This window comes from Danio rerio, chromosome 4 (genome assembly GCF_052040795.2).
Source record: "Danio rerio strain M-AB ecotype USA chromosome 4, GRCz13ab, whole genome shotgun sequence".
NCBI lineage: Eukaryota > Metazoa > Chordata > Actinopteri > Cypriniformes > Danionidae > Danio > Danio rerio.
The window spans coordinates 35,319,344-35,339,540 of NC_141024.2; the positions used below are offsets into that span (position 1 = coordinate 35,319,344).

The 20,197-nt window shown below is 35.5% G+C and overlaps 1 protein-coding gene and 1 long non-coding RNA gene across 4 annotated transcripts; one reads left to right on the plus strand and one right to left on the minus strand.

Annotated features, from left to right (window-relative positions):
• Window positions 1-31: 31 nt before the first annotated feature.
• Window positions 32-14,031, minus strand: LOC148680274 (uncharacterized). 3 transcript variants are annotated; one of them, XM_087249045.1, is made up of 3 exons: window positions 13,885-14,031; window positions 12,569-12,716; window positions 32-2,021 (listed from the first exon to the last, which is right to left on the minus strand). In XM_087249045.1, the coding sequence occupies exons 2-3, from the start codon at window positions 12,651-12,653 to the stop codon at window positions 1,309-1,311; spliced, it is 798 nt and encodes a 265-aa protein (XP_087105171.1). In that variant the 5' UTR covers window positions 12,654-12,716; window positions 13,885-14,031; the 3' UTR covers window positions 32-1,308. The 3 variants fall into 3 exon arrangements, with proteins under 3 accessions (XP_087105171.1, XP_088506180.1, XP_087105172.1); XM_088650054.1 differs by having other exon boundaries at window positions 12,569-12,750; XM_087249046.1 differs by lacking the exon at window positions 13,885-14,031 and adding an exon at window positions 13,305-13,337.
• A 3,382-nt stretch (window positions 14,032-17,413) lies between these two features.
• On the plus strand, window positions 17,414-20,169 carry LOC147844825 (uncharacterized). The gene is made up of 4 exons (XR_015483571.1): window positions 17,414-17,486; window positions 17,874-17,951; window positions 18,367-18,427; window positions 19,031-20,169. It is a non-coding gene; the product is annotated as an uncharacterized LOC147844825 (long non-coding RNA).
• Window positions 20,170-20,197: the final 28 nt, after the last annotated feature.

Consider the following 20,197-nt stretch of genomic DNA (forward strand, 5'->3'; position numbering starts at 1 on the left):
TGCACCATAAAAGTGAGATGAGACAACAAAATAGCCTGAATGCAAATGATTTATTATAAAATGTAACTCAGAACAATCAATCAAAGCAACCAACAAATGTCTAGGCATAATAATGAAGATAAAGAACTTAGGATATAAATCACAACAACACTTTAACTACATGATATAAGTAATGCAAAACAAAACCATAAAGTTAAAGAGTCAATGAGATGGCAGGTCTTGACATGAGCACTCCCGAGTAGCCACAGCGTCCAGGGGTAGCTAGCACAGCAACTTTTATATACCCATTGATGAGTAATGCAGGCATCCAATCAAAATTTACCACATATTCCAATCTGGAGTCTTGGGATTATCACAGTGTATTAATATTGTAAAACTAAATACTTGTCGCTCTGCCAAAATCATCAAATATTCATCAAGTTTGTATTCTACTCAAAACAGTAAATGTAGTAAACTAGAAATAATTTTGAATCTAAAAGTAAAGAAACTTTACTAATAAATAGATGATTTGTTTCTCATTCAGGGAGTCAGACAAAGAACATCATCGAAAACAACACTAGCTACATGAATACACTGAAGAGTAGAGTACAGATGTATCCACACCTGTACAATCGCTTGCAAAAAGATTTTAAGCAGCAGAGATGCTGTTTGCCAGATGTTTATGAAACTGTTCTTCTCTCAGTTGCCATCATTGTTTACAGTAAAGGAGCGCAACACATTTCTACAAAATTTTCACAGAGGCACAACAAACACACAGACGCAGGGGAGAAAGACAGTGACTGTTTACATGGACATCAGTAACTGACTGTTTAATGACAGTGGAATGTTTGATATCGCACATTGTATAAGAGAAAAAAAACTGCATTTCTCGATAACTGAGATGCACTCGGTATGTCAGAAAGCCATGTGCGCGTGTAGACTATCCTGTCAAAAAACGCGTTTACATGTTTACACTCAAGAGAGCAGCATTTACAGCAGATCCTTCAGTCCATAATATTGTATTGATATTAACGTACTGACTTTAAACAATTCCTCTTCTCCCACTTGTTTTGGCAACCCAACTAGTCGTCTCTCTGCCGTCTGAACACTCTATCAGGTAAAACAGTCTTTAAAGCTATCATACATATTAATGAAGTTGCCCCAAATACACAATAGAGCTCACTGATTGGTTTGAACAAAGTCTTTCTCATGAATGAATGCAGTACACTCAGAGACAACATGAAATACTCCCAGATACAGACAGACAGTCTACATGCTGGAATACACGCAAGGAAGTGTATGGGTAGAAAAGTCCAGTATGACTGCAGCTTAAGTGCATGTGAATGGTTTCTTTCCAGTGTGGATCCTCATGTGTTGATTAAGGTGTGATGAGCGGCTGAAACTCTTCCCACACTGAGTGCATGTGAATGGTTTCTCTCCAGTGTGGATCCTCATGTGGTGATTAAGGTGTGATGATTGGCTGAAACTCTTCCCACACTGAGTGCATGTGAATGGTTTTTCTCCAGTGTGGATCCTCATGTGTTTATAAAGGGATGATGAGCAGCTGAAACTCTTCCCACACTGAGTGCATGTGAATGGTTTCTCTCCAGTGTGGACCCTCATGTGGTAATTAAAGTGTGATGAGCTGCTGAAACTCTTCCAACACTGAGTGCATGTGAATGGTTTCTCTCCAGAGTGGATCCTCATGTGTAGATTACGGGACCACGATAAGCTGAAACTCTTCCCACACTGGGTGCATGTGAATGGTTTCTCTCCAGAGTGGATCCTCATGTGTAGATTACGGGACCACAATAAGCTGAAACTCTTCCCACACTGGGTGCATGTGAATGGTTTCTCTCCAGTGTGGATCATCATGTGAATCTTAAGAATGTCTTTTCTTCCAAAACTCTTTCCACACTGAGTGCAGGTGAAACAATTCTTGTCTCTCCTTTTCAAAATACCATCAGTCTGTAAAAAAGTTTTTTCCTCAATTTTGACATGATGTTCCTCCTCTATACTCCCCTTGTTTTCTTCAATTATTTCTAAAATAGTAAAAAAAATAAAACATTAGTTTTCATTAAATCTTAAAGGGCACCAAGGTTACCCCTTTTTTCAGATTTAATATAAGTCTTTTGCGTCTCTAGAATTTGTATATAAAGTTTCAGATCAAAATACCCATCAGATTTTCCATTATACCTTTTACAAGATGGTGTTTTATACTGATTTCCAGCAGGGGGTGGTTTTGTCGTACTGTGCCTTTAAGCCAAGTTCTGCCCCCCCACTGTTTCTACATGACTCCTCCCTCAGCTGCGTCAGACAACAGACAGACTTAAAGGAAGAAGGTCTCGCGTAGCGTTTGTGAGAAACTACAGTAAGAACTAACCTTTACTAATCAGTATTGTGAAGTTGCCTTGATGAGTCACACACAATATCGTTACAAAGTTAACGCGCGCGCGCACACACACACACAGATACACACGCAGACAGGCAGGCAGACAGACAGAGCGCACTTAGCTTAGTTAAGGCTAACCTCAAGTGTGGATATCTGTTATGCTAATGTACAAAATAAACCTGATTTAACTTCCACAAACCGGGATTGAAGCGTCTTCTTTTATAATTGTTCTGACACGCGGCTGTGCTGATGAAGTAAAGCTGAAGTAAAACGCTGTAATTAATTACACACATATTCTGTTTTAAAACACTTTAAACATGTGAAACTTACTCTTAATCACATTTGATGATGATTGCTGATCCTGGCGAACAGAACAGACCTTTTATTCCCGGTTGCTTTGCGTATGTCTGTCTGGTCTTGTTGAAATGTACACGTGACTACCGGAACATGTTAATGCGCGCAGCTGTCAATCAATTCGGTGGGCGGGGGGAATCGCACACCTACGTAATGGTGCGATCGATTTGAAAACAGCTCCATTTGGCCGACAATTTTTTGGTGGTTAAATTGAAAAAAAAGGACTGGGTGTGTTCATATCACCCCAGTATGACGGTCGATACACTATACCAACACACAGATCTGTCCAAACAGCTTGAAAAGTAGATTTTTTACCATAGGTGCCCTTTAAGTCATCCTTATTTATCTAGTGCTTTTACAATGTAAATTGTGTCAAAGCCACTTAACATAGAAGTTAAAGTAAATTTAAACTGTGTCAATCCAGTTTTCAGAGTTTCTTAAATAATTGATCATAAAAGTCATTTTGGTCATATTGATCAGACACAGATTTAAAAGCTGTAAATGGCCTATTTTTATTCCTATATATTCACAATTACAACAAAATGTTTTTCTAAAATGTGTAAAGCAGACAGGGAATACTTGTATATTCTGTGCCTGACTGGTAAACACACCAGAAAAAAAAGTTATTGCGTAACAGCTGAACAAACAGCTGAATTTTTGCCTTGCAGACATGAGACATGCCTGTCAGCATCTGCAAAAAGCAGGGGTTCTCAACCTTTTGCAAGCTGGGCCCCCCCAAAGCCGGTTTATTGCAGCTAGGGCCCCAGTGACTCAGAGAGGGTACAAGGACCTTAAATTTTTGAGGCTTGCTTAGCTTCTCGAAGAGAAATCAAACAAATGAGCGCTTTCTAAAGTCTATGAGCACAGCACACACAAATAAACTAAATTGACATACTGCAGTTATATTTCGAAATGTGTTTTTTTTAATATTTATAACATTTGAATACAGTTCAGCAACATACATCACACAACCTGACGACAAAGGGAGCTGACAATTGACCATCACTAAATTTACCATCACCTCAAGATTGAAAATTTTACACTGATTTCATACAGGGTTCATACAGACACAGCCTAATGAAAATCAAAGACTTTTAGGCACTTTTTCCAGCATCTACTTTTATTTTCGAAACTGACATGCAATGTATTGACCACCTGAAATGTATTCTCAGCAACCCATAAAAACATTGCATAGGAACTATTAGCAAATTATTGTTATAATAAAATAAATGATGTAGCCTTCCCAGTATAAAATAACAGTAGCAGACCTAACTTTATAGCTACAGCTCGGCAGAGTCAGCACAGGTATAAAAACAGGTGGTTTTATTCCTGATGAGAATATTTATTGTTGTCAGACTTCACTCTCACATAAATACACATAAATTTTTCACATAAATAAATCAATCAAAACTCATAGCTAATCAGGATAGCCTGTGCGTGTAGGGGGAGAGTCAGAGGAGGGGAAGGTCCGTAAAAATTAGCATAAAAAAGGGAGTGTCAGTTTTGGGCACGTGCTGATTTTCACAGAGGCAAAACAAACACACAGACGCAGAGGAGAAAGTCAGTGACTGTGTTTACATGGACATCAGTAATCGAATTATTTGCCAAATTATTAAATGGTAGATTTTAATTGCAGTTTGGCTCTTTCATTCAGGAATTTCATTCGTGCCCGGTGACAAACGAGATATTTGATTCGAGGAATTGCTGGAATCGTGTATCTTTCATGCAATGTTTGTTGCAAAAAAAAAAATCCTTCACATTTCTCTGTAACTTAGATGCACTTGGTAGGTAGTGTCAGAAAGCCATGTATGTTATTCCTGTCACAAAATGTGGGTGTAAGTTTAATTGTGGTGCTATCATGTTTACATTTGGAGAGCAGCATCATTTATCGTACGGTAAACTTTATTAACTTAGAAACCATTTGACTAAGGTCTGTCTTTAAACACTGAAAGAGTACTGCTGACGAACTAACATTGCCTCTGAATAAACAAACAAAAACCACTGGTCGCTCACTTAACACATACTGGAGCTCTGTCTTTTATTAAAGGAGACGAGCAGCAAATCTGGATTTCACCATTTTCAGATGAGAAAAGCTCTCGGGTAAAAAATGTTCCTTAGACACACGTTTCTGTCACGCGTCACGTGCAGCATAATCCACACGCGAGTCCAGCTACGCTATCATAGAGGGAAAATAAAAACAAAACCTTCACTGCAGCAAAGTATAAAACGCAACACTGACGACCCGAATCTCCAAATATTTCTTGTTCTCCCACTTGGCAACACAACGTGGCGTCTCTCTGCCGTCTGAACACTGTACAGGTACAAACAGTCTTCGAAGATATCATGCACATTAATTAGGTTGCACCGCATACACAATAGAGCGCGTTGATTGGTTTCAACCAAGTCTTACTCATGAATGAATGCAGCACACTCAGAGACGTCATAAGGTACTTCCAGGTAGATGTTCAGTCTGCACGCTGGAATACATGCTAAGATCTCATGGCCGTGACGGAGCTTAAAAATTCATTTTAAACCGGAAGTACGAATTTGCTCAAAATAACGCAAAAACAACCAATTTTCACTTTTTAGTGAAATATGTGTGTCCTAATAGTGTTTTTAGCAGTGTGGGACACATATACGACTGTCAACAACTCAAAAAATGTGTTTTGTTGTTTCGTGACCCTTTAATGTCAGAAGTAGAGTATGGTGGTATTGTTATTTTGGACCATTGTCCAGTCTCAATAAAACTATGTTTTCCAGGCAATGTAATCCCCCAATGTACATGGCGGTTTAACTCAAGACGATTGGCAGATGACGATTTTGTAAAATTTATTGATGCTCAAATAGATTTCTACTTTGAGACAAACGAATCCCCAGAGATAAGTTAAAGCATCCTATTGGATACTCTGAAAGCATTTATAAGAGGACAGATTATTTCAGATCAACGTAGTGCAAATAAAACAATGTCAAAACGGCTTACAGAGATTATGAATAAAATACAATGGATCAGCTACACTCAACATCACCTTCTGAATAGCTCCATAAAAAAAAGACTTCTTCTGCAAGTGGAATATGACTCCTTGACAAGTGAAAAGGCGTTATGAACCAGCTGGCAGGTTATTGTGTTACCAACTGAAATGATCCTCAGCAGTTGGTTTTATATTTGCAGATCTGAGGTAAACAAAATTGAAAGTAATGAGGGTTTTTTCTTTAATTATTTGGAATTACCATCTGTGATTCAGATCAGTTGGCATCAGAAGGAAAATAACACCTTCTGAAATTGAAAATGCAATCCAAAAAATGAACATCAGAAAATTGAAAACTCAATCTGGCCCTGGTGGCTTCCCAGCTGAGTTTTATAAGAAGTTTACTGTCACGCTTACACCCCTGTTGTGCAAGGTATTTGCTGAAGCTCTTGTCTCAGAATCACTCATCCTCTTTATGACATCGGCTGCTATAACAGTACTTCTTAAAAGGTAAAATGATTTATTTAAATGTGAATCTTATCGTCCGATCAACTTAATCTGCTGTGATTATACTATCCTGGGGTGTTTCTAGAAAACCTAGTAAGAGCTTGTTTGTCAAGCCAAGGTGTGTCTGATTGGCGTCGGAACTAAACTTTGCAGGACACCGGACCTCCATGACTGAGTTTGGACATGCCTGCTCTAGGGGAACGAGACAGGGCTACCCTCTGTCCCCTCTGCTTTTTGACATTGCCCTTTAACCTCTTGCAATCGTAAAGAACTCAGATAGCTTGCAAAGAGTTTTCAGAGAGGGACAAGAACATAAGTTCCTGCTATATGCTGATGATCTTCTTTTTATGTCAAATCCAGATACATGTATTTCAAAAGCTCTTACAATAATTTCAGAACTGGCAAATGTTTCTGGATACATAGTCAATCTAGCCAAGTGTCTCCTTTTCCCTATCAATGATAGAGCACAGCAAATGTCCTTCCAATCCTTTCCATTTTCAGCAAGTCCTGATAAATTTGTATATCTGGGTGTGAGTGTGACACGCAAATATAAGGATTTGTTCAATAATTATTTTAAAACAACCTTAGACAAAGCCAAACGAGGCATGGCATGGTGGTCAATCCTCACTTTATCTTTGGATGGGAAGATCAATTCCATTAAAGTGGCAATACTACCAAAATTTCTGTTTCTATTTTTAGACTGCCTGTTTTTTATTGTCAAGTCATTTTTTAAGAAGTTGATTTACATATTTTCTGGACTATAAGATTAAATTTTTTCCCTAGGTTTTGACCATGAGGCTTATATAAAGAAGCAGCTATTCTGTGGATTTTTCTTCCACCGCTAGGGACGCTCTGATCGGAATTACTGGTAGAATAAAAAATAAGATCAATGCAAAGAAAAATAGACTGCGCTACTTTTTCTTTAGCAGATAGAACACACATGACAAATTACTAACTGAAAATTATATTCAAATCCTTGCCCCTTCATCATGGAAACCACACAAAGAAGTTCATATAATGCAAGTTAAGTTGAAGGCCATCGGGCTTGCTACCCAGGAAGGAAACTGCGCTGCTGCACGCAAGCTTAGCGTCAACGAATCTATGGTGAGGCGTTGGAGGCGGCAGCGGGAAGAGCTCATGCAATGCCAAAAGTCAAGAAAAGCTTTCAGAAGACATAAAAGCAGTTGGCCTGAACTTGAAAATGTCCTGGAAGACTTGGTGAACACACAGAGAGCATATGGCCGAGGTGTGTTCACTGTACAGATCAGACTGAAAGCCAAAACAATCGGCTTCAAAATGAACATTGAAGGTTTCAAAGCAGGGCCGTCATGGTGTTTCAGATTTATGAGACGTAAAAACCTGTCCAATAGAGCACGGACCACTCTGTTAGCAACTCCCTCCTGACTATCAGGAAAAAGTTGAAAACTTCCATAAATTCGTTGAAACAAAGATACAAGAGAATTTCCGGACCAGACAACATCAATAATATGGATGAAGTACCTTTGATGTTTGATCTGCCTCTGACCAGGACTGTTACCAAGACAGGTGCATCATCCGTGTTGTTGAAAACAACTGGCCATGAGAGAACGCACTTTACCTGCGTTCTGACATGCACGGCATCCGGACAAAAAATTCCACCGATGGTGATTTTTAAGCACATAACTACGCCCCAAAGAACAACTCCCGAAAGGTATAGTGGTCAAAGTTAACGCCAAAGGTTGGATGGTGGAAGGCCTAATGAAGGAATGGTTAACGAAGTGCTACGGTAAGCCGATTTTTTCACCAGAAAAAACCGCTGCTTGTTTTGGATAGCATGAGGGCCCACATCACAGATTCTGTGAAAGCAGCAATCAAGGAAACAAACTCCATTCCAGCTGTGATTCCTGGAGGTACAACAACGTATTTACAGCCACTTGACATCAGTGTGAATTGGGCATTTAAAAGGTGCACTCCAGGTTGAGTGGAAGACTTGGATGACAAGTGGTAAAAAGTCTTTCACAAAAACTGGCCGCATGCTAAAAACATCCTTTTCTGATGTCTGTCAGTGGATCCAAACAGCGTGGAGTGCTGTCAAAGAATCCACCATTACCATTGGGATCCGAAAGGCTGGACTGCTACGCGAAGAGAGCGGTGCACTTTCAGAGCTAAATTTACTAGAGGATGAAAGCAACACAGAGATCGAGACTGATGGAGACAAATGTGACGAAGCGCTTCTGAGGCTGTTCAACTCCGACACTGAAGAAGATGAATTCATGGGTTTCAGCAAAGATGATTAAAGTGACTTGTGGTTTCAAACACAAGAGAAATAAAGGCGAATAAATACCGTTTTTTTATGTTCTGTTTTTATCAGCAAAGTTGCTGCCGTGTTAAAAGGCAATGTTCAGAAAGAATCTGTTCAGGTACATACATACATGTACAGTTTCAGTACAAAATCGTTCTGTACATGCAGTAAATTAAAAATTTTTCAACATAGATATCTGCGGCTTATAGCCCGGTGCGGTTTGTATAACTTTTTTCTTTTTTTCTTAAATAGCGCGCATGTGGCTTATATACAGGTGCGCTCTATAGTCCAGAAAATATGGTAATTGTATTTTTACATTTCTCTAGGATAAGAAAATTCCTTGCATAAGAAAGGAACTCTTGGAAAAAAGAAGGAAGAGAGTGGATTGCCAATGCCAAATTTCTGCTCCAATTTTGTTAAATCCATTGTTCCCCCCCTCTCTTATAGATTCAGCGTTCCAATGATGGTCTAGGAAGGGAGTTAACTGTGATAAGAACCTGTTAAAAGATGCCATATTTTTCTCATTTCAACAGTTAAGAACAGACATTGAGATTCCACACTCTATTTTTTTAGGTACCTTCAGGTCTTTGGTTTCGTTAAAAAAACTTCTCTCCTTCACTGAACCAACCAAAAGCATGCTGTATAGATGAATTGGTAAACATGAACCCATATCAAAATGGTGTAATGTCCATGTTATATGAAGTGATCCAAAGAACTGCCTCTACTTCCCTAAATCGTATAAAGCAAAACTGGGAAGACCAACTGGGACTAGAAATATCAGATACAGCCTGGCAATATGCCATAGAACTGGTACACTCATCTTCTGTATGTATTAGACATGGTCTTCTTCAGTTTAAGGTGCTTCATAGGCTTCACCTATCTAGGAGCAAGCTGGCAAAAATGTATTCAGGGTCAGATTCATCTTGTCCCAGATGTGGTTTGGAGCCAGTAGTTCAAAGTCATATGTTCCGGGGATGCCCTAGATTACATCATTTTTGACCAATATTTTTAGATAATTTTCATCTACATGTAATAAAGATATGGATCCTAATCCTTTGATCTCAATTTTTGGTACAGTGGCAGAAGAAATGTACCTGTCAGCTAATCACGTCGAAATCATTGCCTTTTCTTCTTTACTGACCAGACACCTGATTCTTCTCAGGTGGAAAAAGACGAACCTGCCATCCCACAATCATTGGATATTAGAAGTGTTATCACATCTTTAACTCGAGCACCTTAAGTACAACATCCGAGGCTCTACAAAAAAAGTTTTATGAGGTTTGGCAGCCTTTCCTATCCTACACTGAACGCTCAGGGGTTATTATATCCTAAGTGAGAGTTTATCCCTAATTTCCTGATTTGTTTTTACCTATTTTTATTTTTCTCTTTTTCCCTTTTTCTTTATGGGGTATGAGTATGTCTGTAGGTATGTACCATGTTAATTTGTTCTTTAATTTGTTTGTTGTGGAAAAATCAAAGACTTTTGAAAAATCAATAAAAATATTTGCATAATAAGAATGTAAGCAGTACTAAATAGTTTTTTGAACAAGTAATAATCCCATTAATCTAGTTATAGTACATGTTCCTGTTGAAGATCTGTGAATTTAAACTATTTATTCATTAAAGAAGGACAAGCCATTCTCATACGTGACTTTGTTCTTTGAGTGACTGAAATGTAGGCAATAGCTATGTTTCCATCCAAAAATGCAAATTAAATTTATTTGCAAAACTGGAAGATCACAAAAAATATTCAAATAAATTAGCGTTTCCATCCAATGAATCAAAGAAAACAAAATCGTCACTTCCTGATTAACTAGCATGAAATATCAACAGTAAAAACAGAATTTACTGCAGTAGGAGAAGCTACATGAATCTTTTCTTTATTTAATAAAAGACTTTCACATCAGAGGATAATGCCGACACACAATGAACATGTGGTGGTGTTTGAAGCAATGAGATGTGGAGAACAGACGCTCTTGACTCGCTCCAGACACTCTGGAGGTCATTAATAATATAATAACATTAATACTTAAACGGTTGAGGTGTTTTAGAATGACCAAAACAGCATTTCTCATATTTTTTAAATGTCTGGGTAAACAGACACTTTTTCCTCTTTGAACACAAAACATTTTCTTTTGAGAAACTTTTTAAATAATTTGGAGCAGTAAACATGTATGGCTAAATCATACAAATAAATCCTTGACTTCTGCTGTCTTCTTTGGTTTCAAAAACACATATTTCTTTACAGTTTGAAACAGCATCTTTGGATATCTTTTCTGCTGGAGATACTGTTGTCCTTAAAACAAAATGTAAAAAAAAAAAAAAAAACTTACATATACAGATGAACGGTACAGCAGAAAATATTGGCGGTTTTAAAACCTTGACTTTTTTCAAACTGCGTTATACCTTGAAAACAGTTATTGTCCTACACCTCAGCAGCACAACACTGTTTTTAGGATCTAAAAATGTATTCTTTAAAAAAAAAAGTCTCAAGCAAAAAGATTCCAATTTCAATGTCTGCTGGTACTTGAAGAATATGGTCAATATTCTGATGAACTTTACACTCAGATGTTTGCATATCATCAGCATGCTGTAATCCATTTCTTAAGCAACAAAAGTCATTTTAGACTAGTTTGTTGGCCAGTTGTAGTCAGTACAATGCTAAACGTTATTGTTCCACTATGATTTTATTGTTTTGTCTCACGTCGTCCCACAACAACAAAATATAGTTTAGAATACAATATTTTATAATAATTAATTAATTCAGTGTCCATTTCATTCAGCATATTTCAAATTAGGGGCATCCACATTTTCTGACATACTTTAAATCAGGGTTTCTACAGGTGTCACCAAGTTAAATTTAAGACTTAAGACATTTTTTAAGACCATTATGAATGAAATTTTAGATTAAGGAATTTTTCAAATGCCCCAGATGAAAAAGATTTTTATTTGTCCTATCAAAAAATATAATATAAAATATTTAATAATACAATAATAAATCAATAATAATAATAATAATAATAACAATAAAATATTTTACATATTTCTTAGCAAAAGATCTTAAATATTGTGTAAAAACAAGAGAGCTCTACTTGGATCCACACTTTTTTTTCCAAAATAAACTTTCTTTAAAATAAAAAACAAATTCACAAATGTTTTACTAACTATACTAAACTATAATAAACTAAATCTATGCACGACAATCTGTCCAGGTCGATGTCCTCAGCAGAAAAAACATAGAGCATGTTTAAACAAATGAAGCACGAAAATAATTAAAGCATTATGATAAATAGAGTTAAAATGACCTTTTTGAATGAAAGGTTAAAGGTTTTATTGAGATGGATTGTTGGTGATTGTATGGGTTTCGGCCAGATTAGGTAGCAAAACATGAAAAAAGGAAAATGAAGACTTATTTAAAAAGATTTAAGACCTACAACACAATCTTTCAGTAAATTTAAGACTTTTTAAGGCCGAAACCTTTAGGTTTTTGAATTTAAGTCATTTTAAGACCCTGCGGCTATTAAGTAGGAAATAGCCCTGATAATTAGTTATTATAATAATGATGATGTAATTGTAGATACTGTCTGTGAGAACTAGTAACAACTACTACAAACAAGTTTAAACCCATAAAGAAGTTGATGAAAAAAGAGAATTGTGATCAACGTGACATATGCAAATGGAAAGTACTAAGCCAACACCATCACTGTAAAAGCAGATGATCTCTTCTATGGGAATACTGTAGGTCAAATATTGTCAGCTCAGTTAAACTTTTTTAATTTATTGTTTTTATTTGTTTTATATAGTGCCAGTGCTCAAGGACACTTTACAAACAGTAGGAGAACAAGAAAATCAATAACCTTAAGAAGGTTGAGAAAATGGGAGACTAATAATACATAAAATAATGACAAAAGACACAAGAACAAGTAACAAATTAAACTCATTCCTTTTTTTCAATGAGTGCTTATGTGAATTTAGGAGAACTAGGCAGCACACTCAGGACTGCAAGATGGATTTAATTTAGTAGTATTATTAAAATATATCTGAATGAGGATCAAATGACTGAGTTGGTGTTTGAGAATGAAAATCAACCTGTTTGTTCCTGTAGATCTTCCTGTTTGACTGTGAATGTTTCTTCAATCTTCACATCTTCACTCTCCTCTTTATTAAACGCCATCTTTATAACAGTGTGGAGATCAGTCGCTTCAGCAGGAGTTTTTCTGTGTTTAGACACTTTATCCTGTTTAAAATGAACAACACAATAAAAAAATGTCCTGTTTAAAAAAAAAATAAAACAATGAACAGAAACAAAATAACTTCTCTTCAACACTTGCTTCAACAGTTTCCTTATATGACAGTCATTAACAAACAGAAATCAGGTAAGTCTGAGCAAGAAACAATAGACACAAATGAGCCGATTAAGACTAGTACTCCATTTCTTATATATAGTGATGTATACTTCGAATAGAATGTCATTATGCTATTTAATGAATTAAACCTTCACTAAAACACTTATTACATGTTTTACTGTTGCTTTATTCAAACTTTAACAAATGTTGTTAATTATTGTCTTTGTTTTATTTATTTTATTGTCTGCTTACAGCAACGCTGTAGAACTTATTTTGCACAAGACAAGAATTTCCTCTTGGGAACAAATAAAGTTTATCCTATTTTATTCAAACAATAGACCTTACTGTGAGTAAAATAATACTTCTTTGTATAAACGGTTAAAATAATATTGTCAACAGCAGGTACATCTAGCATTAAACGAACAACCTGAAATTTTAATCAGTCGGTTTACATCTGTGTAAAAGCTTTAAAAACAAACCTTTCTCCAGTTGAATCACAGTGTGGGAGCGGCGCAGCATTATGACATCACACCACCATGCCACAATAAAAGTCTTTTTTTCCCCCCATTTATTCTTTATCATGACTTATTGATACATTTCTCCCTCGTTTTCCACTTTATACTTTATCTGCTTTCTGTTTTGTACTTGTAAGACCATCATTTATGTTAATTGAATAAACCCATTTACCCCCACTAGATCTTTGCCTTCAGGTAGGTTGGTAAGAGGTTGCATTTTCTTTAAACGATTGCATTTCTTCATCCATAGCTTTAACCCACATTTACTTGCATTCACTGATGTTACCACCTCTTTGTATGTTTGAATGGGGAAACATCAAATTCTCCAAAATTGCCTGCCAGGTTCCAACCTATATATGTAATAGGTTGAAACTTATTTATGACCAAATAAACAAACAAAAAAACAAAACAGTTGTAAAGAAGCTTTTTAAAATGACTGAAGAACTTAATACAACGTTGAACAGTGCAACGTTGTTTAGATTTTACAATTTATAAGTGAGCATTTAGATATTATTTGAGTGTAAATTCAGAATGTGCAACTTACCTTTTCAGTCTTCAATGAAGAAGTGGGATGAGAAAAGGCATCAGTGGGTTTTTCTTTGTATGTTGTTGTTAGTAATAATCCCAATGTAGGAATCTACAATCGTAGTTTGTCCTCCAAAGTTGTTTTCTTATAGCAAAATAAGCCAATGAAGATTCTTTTAGGAACCCAGAATATATAGATGCAACCCTGCTGAGATACTGGATCTGGAATGTGATTGGATAAGACTCAATTGGCCCCCATTAATGCTGGTATAAAGATGCAAATGAGCAATGGGGAGCAGTGAAGACTCAAGACACATACAGTGGGGGATGGGAAGTTCAGCAGCTTTACAAATCAGTTTTACAGAGAAATAATGATGTATTGGGAAAATAAGTTGACTTTAGCCATCTTTATTTGTTTTGCTGCTGTTGTTTTATAGTACTATTGATGAAAGCTTTTTTTTTATTTTGGCTGCTGCATTTTGTAGTTAATGTTGATACACTTATGATATGTAACACATTTCATTTAATTTTTTCCCAAGCCTGGTTAAAAGTTAGTGCAAGAGTTGTGTTTTTTTTTTGCAGAAGCTTCTCAGTCTCTTGGCTGAAGTCTTTGTTTAAAGATGCAAATGAGCATTGAAGACTCAATTCATACCGATTTCTCAATACACACAACTACATTCACTTATATAATAGTGATAGAAGATGTATACTATTAAACTGTGATATATTATCATTCGTTGAAAGAAACAATTTCTAAACTTTACAGTGAAGTTTTATTCATGTTAGGTTCAGTCAATATATTGACATGAGCTAACTATTAGCAATGTTGTAGTTATTTATTTATCACTGAACTTGTTCTTTATTTGAGTTTAGAGTCCTTTATTTCTCTTAAAGCACATGCAGCTCATTACTGACTTTTGTAATAGTCAACACACTCTTAACAGATCAATTATTTACTTACAAAAATGTCTATAGATTTTAACTATTAAAATGTAACTTGTTTCTGTGCCAATTTTTTTTCTTTTTTGCCTCTTATTCACCTGGTATGTATTAAAGATGTTTATCCCTCTATTTATCACTTGTGTTTGTGCAAACAAATATGCATAGACATTCACAAAAGCATATATAAGATACCATGTGACAAACCTTTTCCTTTTAACACAGTAAAGCTATCACATACTGTGATGCATCTAAATATTTATAATCAGAAAATAATTACATCACAAGTTAAATTATTGTATAGGCAGTTTATACAGAATAATTCAATGACAAGAGTTCACTTTTATAACTACAAAATGCAGAACTGTTAATGTGATTAACCTGCTCCACCTACACCAACTACAGCATTTCTCAGACTTCTTTTTTTCCCCATGGTGTTTATTACAGTAGTGAACATGACATAAAACAACAACTGCACTTACTCCTTTAACTTGTTTGTAACAATGAAATTTAAATATCTGTGTCACATATTCATTTAAATAAATGGCTCATCATTGTGTGCAATCATCTTTAGTAATAGTTGCCTGATCATTAACTGAATAGGATCGTTTTACATATAAGAAACCCGTTAACATGTATAGCTGTTCATGCCAATAACAACTTGATAGACTATTACATGAACATATTACATGAACAGGACCTGCCTTACATCTCTTAAGACAAATAAGCATAGTGTCTATAACAATACATGCTTGATTCTCCAGATCGCTACATCTGAATGATGCAATTTGACCTGTTTTACAAATAACAACCATTTGTAAGCAAAGTTCTTCACTAATACCAGTTTACCTCAAATAATTACACATGTGAGTGCAGTGGTGCAGTGGGTAGGTCGATCGCCTCACAGCAAGAAGGTCGCTGATTCAAGCCTCAGCTGGGCCAGTTGGCATTTCTGTGTGGAGTTTGCATGTTCTTCCCGTGTTCGTGTGAGTTTCCTCCGGATGCTCTGGTTTCCCCAAAGTCCATAGACATGCGGTATGCATGCAGTGTGAATGAGTGTGTATGCATGTTTCCCAGTAATGGGTAGCAGCTTGAAGATCATTCGCTCTGACTCCTGATTGATAAAAATAATAAAAATAGATGAATACATGAGTAATATCACCTGAGTAGCAGTGCGATGTAGCCTTCTATCAGTTTTTGTATTTCTATTTGTTGTAATGGCCAGTTGTTATTGCAATTAAAAATGAATAAATACATTTTAAAAAGAAGCAGTGTAATGTGGCTGTAGGCTGTATATCAGCAATGATGGGAGGCGTGTTTTACAGTGTACACTAAGCACTCAAGAACGATTGTCCCTCTACCTGTTGTTTAATCCCCTGAGAACTTTGCTCATCTTCAGAACGCAAATGAAGACACTTTAGATGAAGTCAGAGAGCTCCTTCATCTGTCATAGACAGCAAGAGTGCCGAGATGCTAAAAGTCCAGAAAAGGAACCAAAAACATTTTTAAAACATGTGACATATGACTTTAGTGGTTCAATTGTAATCAAGTTCCAAGAACATTTTGTGTGCAAGAAAATGTTGAAAAAACCCACCAAACACTAGACGTTGTGCGGACGTGCAGATCACGTATATTTTGCGTCGGTCCGTCCGTGACCATATCTGCACGTCAGTTCAACGTGCAAATCTGGTTGACATATTGACGTCGGACTATGACCACTTTTGGACGTGAATTCAACGTTCAAATCTGACCTATTTTGGACGTATAGCACAAGGTCTAGCGCAGAATACATTTTGTTGAGGAAAAAAAAAATCTTATATATATATATATATATATATATATATATATATATATATATATATATATATATATATAAGATTTTTTTTTGTTTTGAGTGTTTATTAAATATTCATTTTTGGCTGAACTGTCCATTTAATGCATGTTTCTGGTCTTATTGTGAATTGGACTGTTTGTTTGTTCGTTAAATAAATATGTTTCAATTTAATATGCACTGTCTGTTTATTTGTCCTATGGGTGTTTGTCATTTAAAAGAATCACAAACATACATACCCAGCAAACAATCGAGTTGGCGGACCGTCTGCGTTTTTTGGTCGGCACAAATTCAGCGGCTTGATATGGGCGGACCGCCGTCGGCTTACCAGCGGCAAGCCGCCCATTCTAAAAGTTATGTCGGCCCACCGGCGTTTTTTTGGGTGGCATGCCACCAGCGGATTACCGTGGGTGGACCGCCGTCTGGACACCAGTGGCTAACCGATGGCCCACCCGGTGATGTTTTTAATGTTGTTGGCTGTTCTGTACCTGATATAAGTACTTTTGTTTAACACTTTTTACATTTTAAACAAATGTGGCACTAAATAAAAATATAGTTATTAATAAAAGCAAAGTTTAGTAAATAAAACTACAAGAGGTTTTAAATATAACAGGTTTTTTTTAAACAAAACAAAATTAAGTTTAAAAATCAAGATTTAATATTAAATGTCATTATTTAATATGTTTATGAATTGTTTAAATGTTTATGTAAATGCTGCGTGACTTTAAGTGTCCATTACCGAGCCCCATTCAAGCACTGCAGCAGAGAGCGTTGTCATGGAAACGGAGCAACGACACGACACCTGACCGTCAACAGCACTTCTCTCATGCGGCAGTTTTCACTAATTTCAGGTAAGTTTAGTCGCTAAAATCACGCAAATGTTACATATAACTGTTTCTGACACTTTTCTTACTGGTAATTGACATATTTCTGTTGAACATGTTTTTTATAGAGACTGTTGTGTCTTTGGAAAAAGTCCGTTAGAGTTTTAGCAGAGGTAACGTTAGCATTAGGCTAGCTATTGTTTATAAAAGTGTTGGCTTTTAATTACATTTTATGTGTAGATGAGAGGTTTGACAATGTTTTATTGGAGGTAGTCTACTTTATTTAGCCTAAAATAAGCACTGTACTGTCGACAAGAGCGAATTAAAATGTTAAAGTTAGTACAAATGTGTTACTTTGATATTTCACAGTAATGTAAACTAATATTAATTTTAAAAAGTGCTGTGTGGTTTCAGGAGTGACAAAATTACCCCTACAACAGAAGAGAAGAGCCAAGATGAAGGGAGCTAATCACAGAGCTGGAGGAAACACAGGTAAGACTATAATTAACTGTTAAATAGATTCATGTGCATTTTTATAAGAAATCCCTACATTATCTTGCATCCGATACATGTCTTGATTGCAGTTATTTTAGTTTTGACATCCAAACATAAGTGAGTGGTTTTAAACAATTTTTTACATTGCTTTTCTCAAAGCTGAATTTACAGCGTCAGTGCTCCAGTCCAAAATGTAATATTGTATTCATAATTTGCTGCTGATCAAGCAAGATTTCTTATTTTTATCATGTTTTGTTATTTCAGGATTCATTGTTGAATAGAAAGTTTAAATTGAAAAGTATTTGAATCAGAAATCTTAACTCTGATCAGTTTTATACACCCTTGTTTAATACAAGTATCCATTTCTTAAAATGTGTTAGTAATATATATATTTTTTATTACTTCTTTCTAGATTTTGGATCGTCCTCTACTCACTCTACCACTTTGTTTTTCCTTGCCAGACTTCATTCAAGGTAAGTAATATTATAGTGTCACTTAAAAGGGTTCCCAATGATTACTTTTATTAATGTTAATATTAATATCAACTGCATCAAACAAATTAGCCTATTAGAATGATTTCTGAAGGATCATCTGACACTAAAGTAATGATGCTAACAAATCAGCTTTGACCTCACATTAATAAAATATATGGTCACATTTATTTTGATGGTCTGTTTGTTGAATTTAAGCTGCATTGCATCTACATGCCATCTAATTCTCATTAGATTATAAGTAGACTGTTAGGGTTGCGGTTAGGGTTGGTGTAAGTTGACATGTACTTGGTAAATTAAGGGTTAGGGTCAGTTAATGTCTGTTGAAGGAGCAGAATCAACAGATATTAAGCAGACAGTCTATTAATACTCAAATGGACCATTTACAATGTATTGAAATTAAAAATCATTATTTTAAACTGTAAAAATATTTCAGTGTTACTTTTAAACTGTAAATTAATGTTATCGATCAATGCAGTCTTGATGTCCAATAAAAAGACAATAAAAAATACAAACATTAATGTCCATAATGACCTAGTTAATGATGATGGACAAAAATAATGACTGATGATTCTGTTATTTCAGGATAAGAAAGAAGCCTGCTACAAGAGAGACAGCGGAAGGGAGCCTCAAAGACATTTTTATTAGGATCTGCTAATCATGAGGGGGCAGACAAAAGAACCTGCATTTTCCTTCAGCTTAATATCAGGGGTCGCCACAGCGTAAGGAACTGGATATTTCTTTGGCATATGTTTTACATAGCCTTCCAGCTGCAACCCAGCACTGTGAAACACCCATACACTCTCGTATTCACAGACACTTCTACACTATGTTCAAATTCACCTATAGCACAAGTGTTTGGACTGTGGTGGAAACCCACACCAAAACAGGGAGAACATGCAAACTCCACACAGAAATGCCAGTGGACCCAGCCGGGACTCATACCAGCGACCTTTTTGCTGTGAGGTGACAGTCTGAGCCACTGTGCTGCCCCAGTGTAGTTATTAATAACCTCCAGATGTTTTACAGTTTGATTTTGTAATAATAATGCACGTTTAGATTTATTGTAATATGTTAATATTTATTCGCAATGTAATTTATTCTTATGTTATTTATAATAATGTTAAATGTCATAAGAATGTTATAATTTAATATAATATTATAATAAATAATTATAATAATGTTAAAATATAAACAATACAATTTTTTTTAATAGTTTATTTTTATAATGAGAAGTCTCAAAGTTTGTCTTTATTATAGAAAACTCATTGTTGAATGGCTACCACTTTACAATAAGGTTGTATGTATTAGTTAATGTATTTACTAACATAATAAACAATACATTTATTACAGTATTTATTCATCTTTGCTAATGTTGGTAAATGGTAAAAAGTTGTTAATTGTTTATTCATGTTAACTCAATGTATTAACTAATGTTAACAAGCATGACTGATTTTATTAATGCATTAGTAAATGCTGTACATAAATTATGCTGTACAGGTATTGTTCATATTAGTTCATATTTAAACCATTAACATTACTTATAAAACTACTGTAAAATGTAACTGTTGTATGTATCTTGTTATATTATATTTGTATGTATTTTATATGTATTTTATATTTATTTTGTTATATTTGTTAACGTATGTGTTTTTGAAACATTTCATTAAGTGTTTAATGTATGTTCGTTATGCAGTATTATAAATAAATGTTATAATGATTAAGTATTTTGTACTTGATTTCATTATTGGA

What these genes read in the sequence shown, in the direction of transcription:
- LOC148680274 (XM_087249045.1), bottom strand. Translation starts at nt 12,653, where the DNA reads ATGGCGTTTAATAAAGAGGAGAGTGAAGATGTGAAGATTGAAGAAACA. An exon ending in AGATCTACAGGAACAAACAG is followed by an intron (nt 2,022 to 12,568) that starts GTTGATTTTCAT and finishes TTACTATTTTAG; the next exon opens with AAATAATTGAAGAAAACAAG.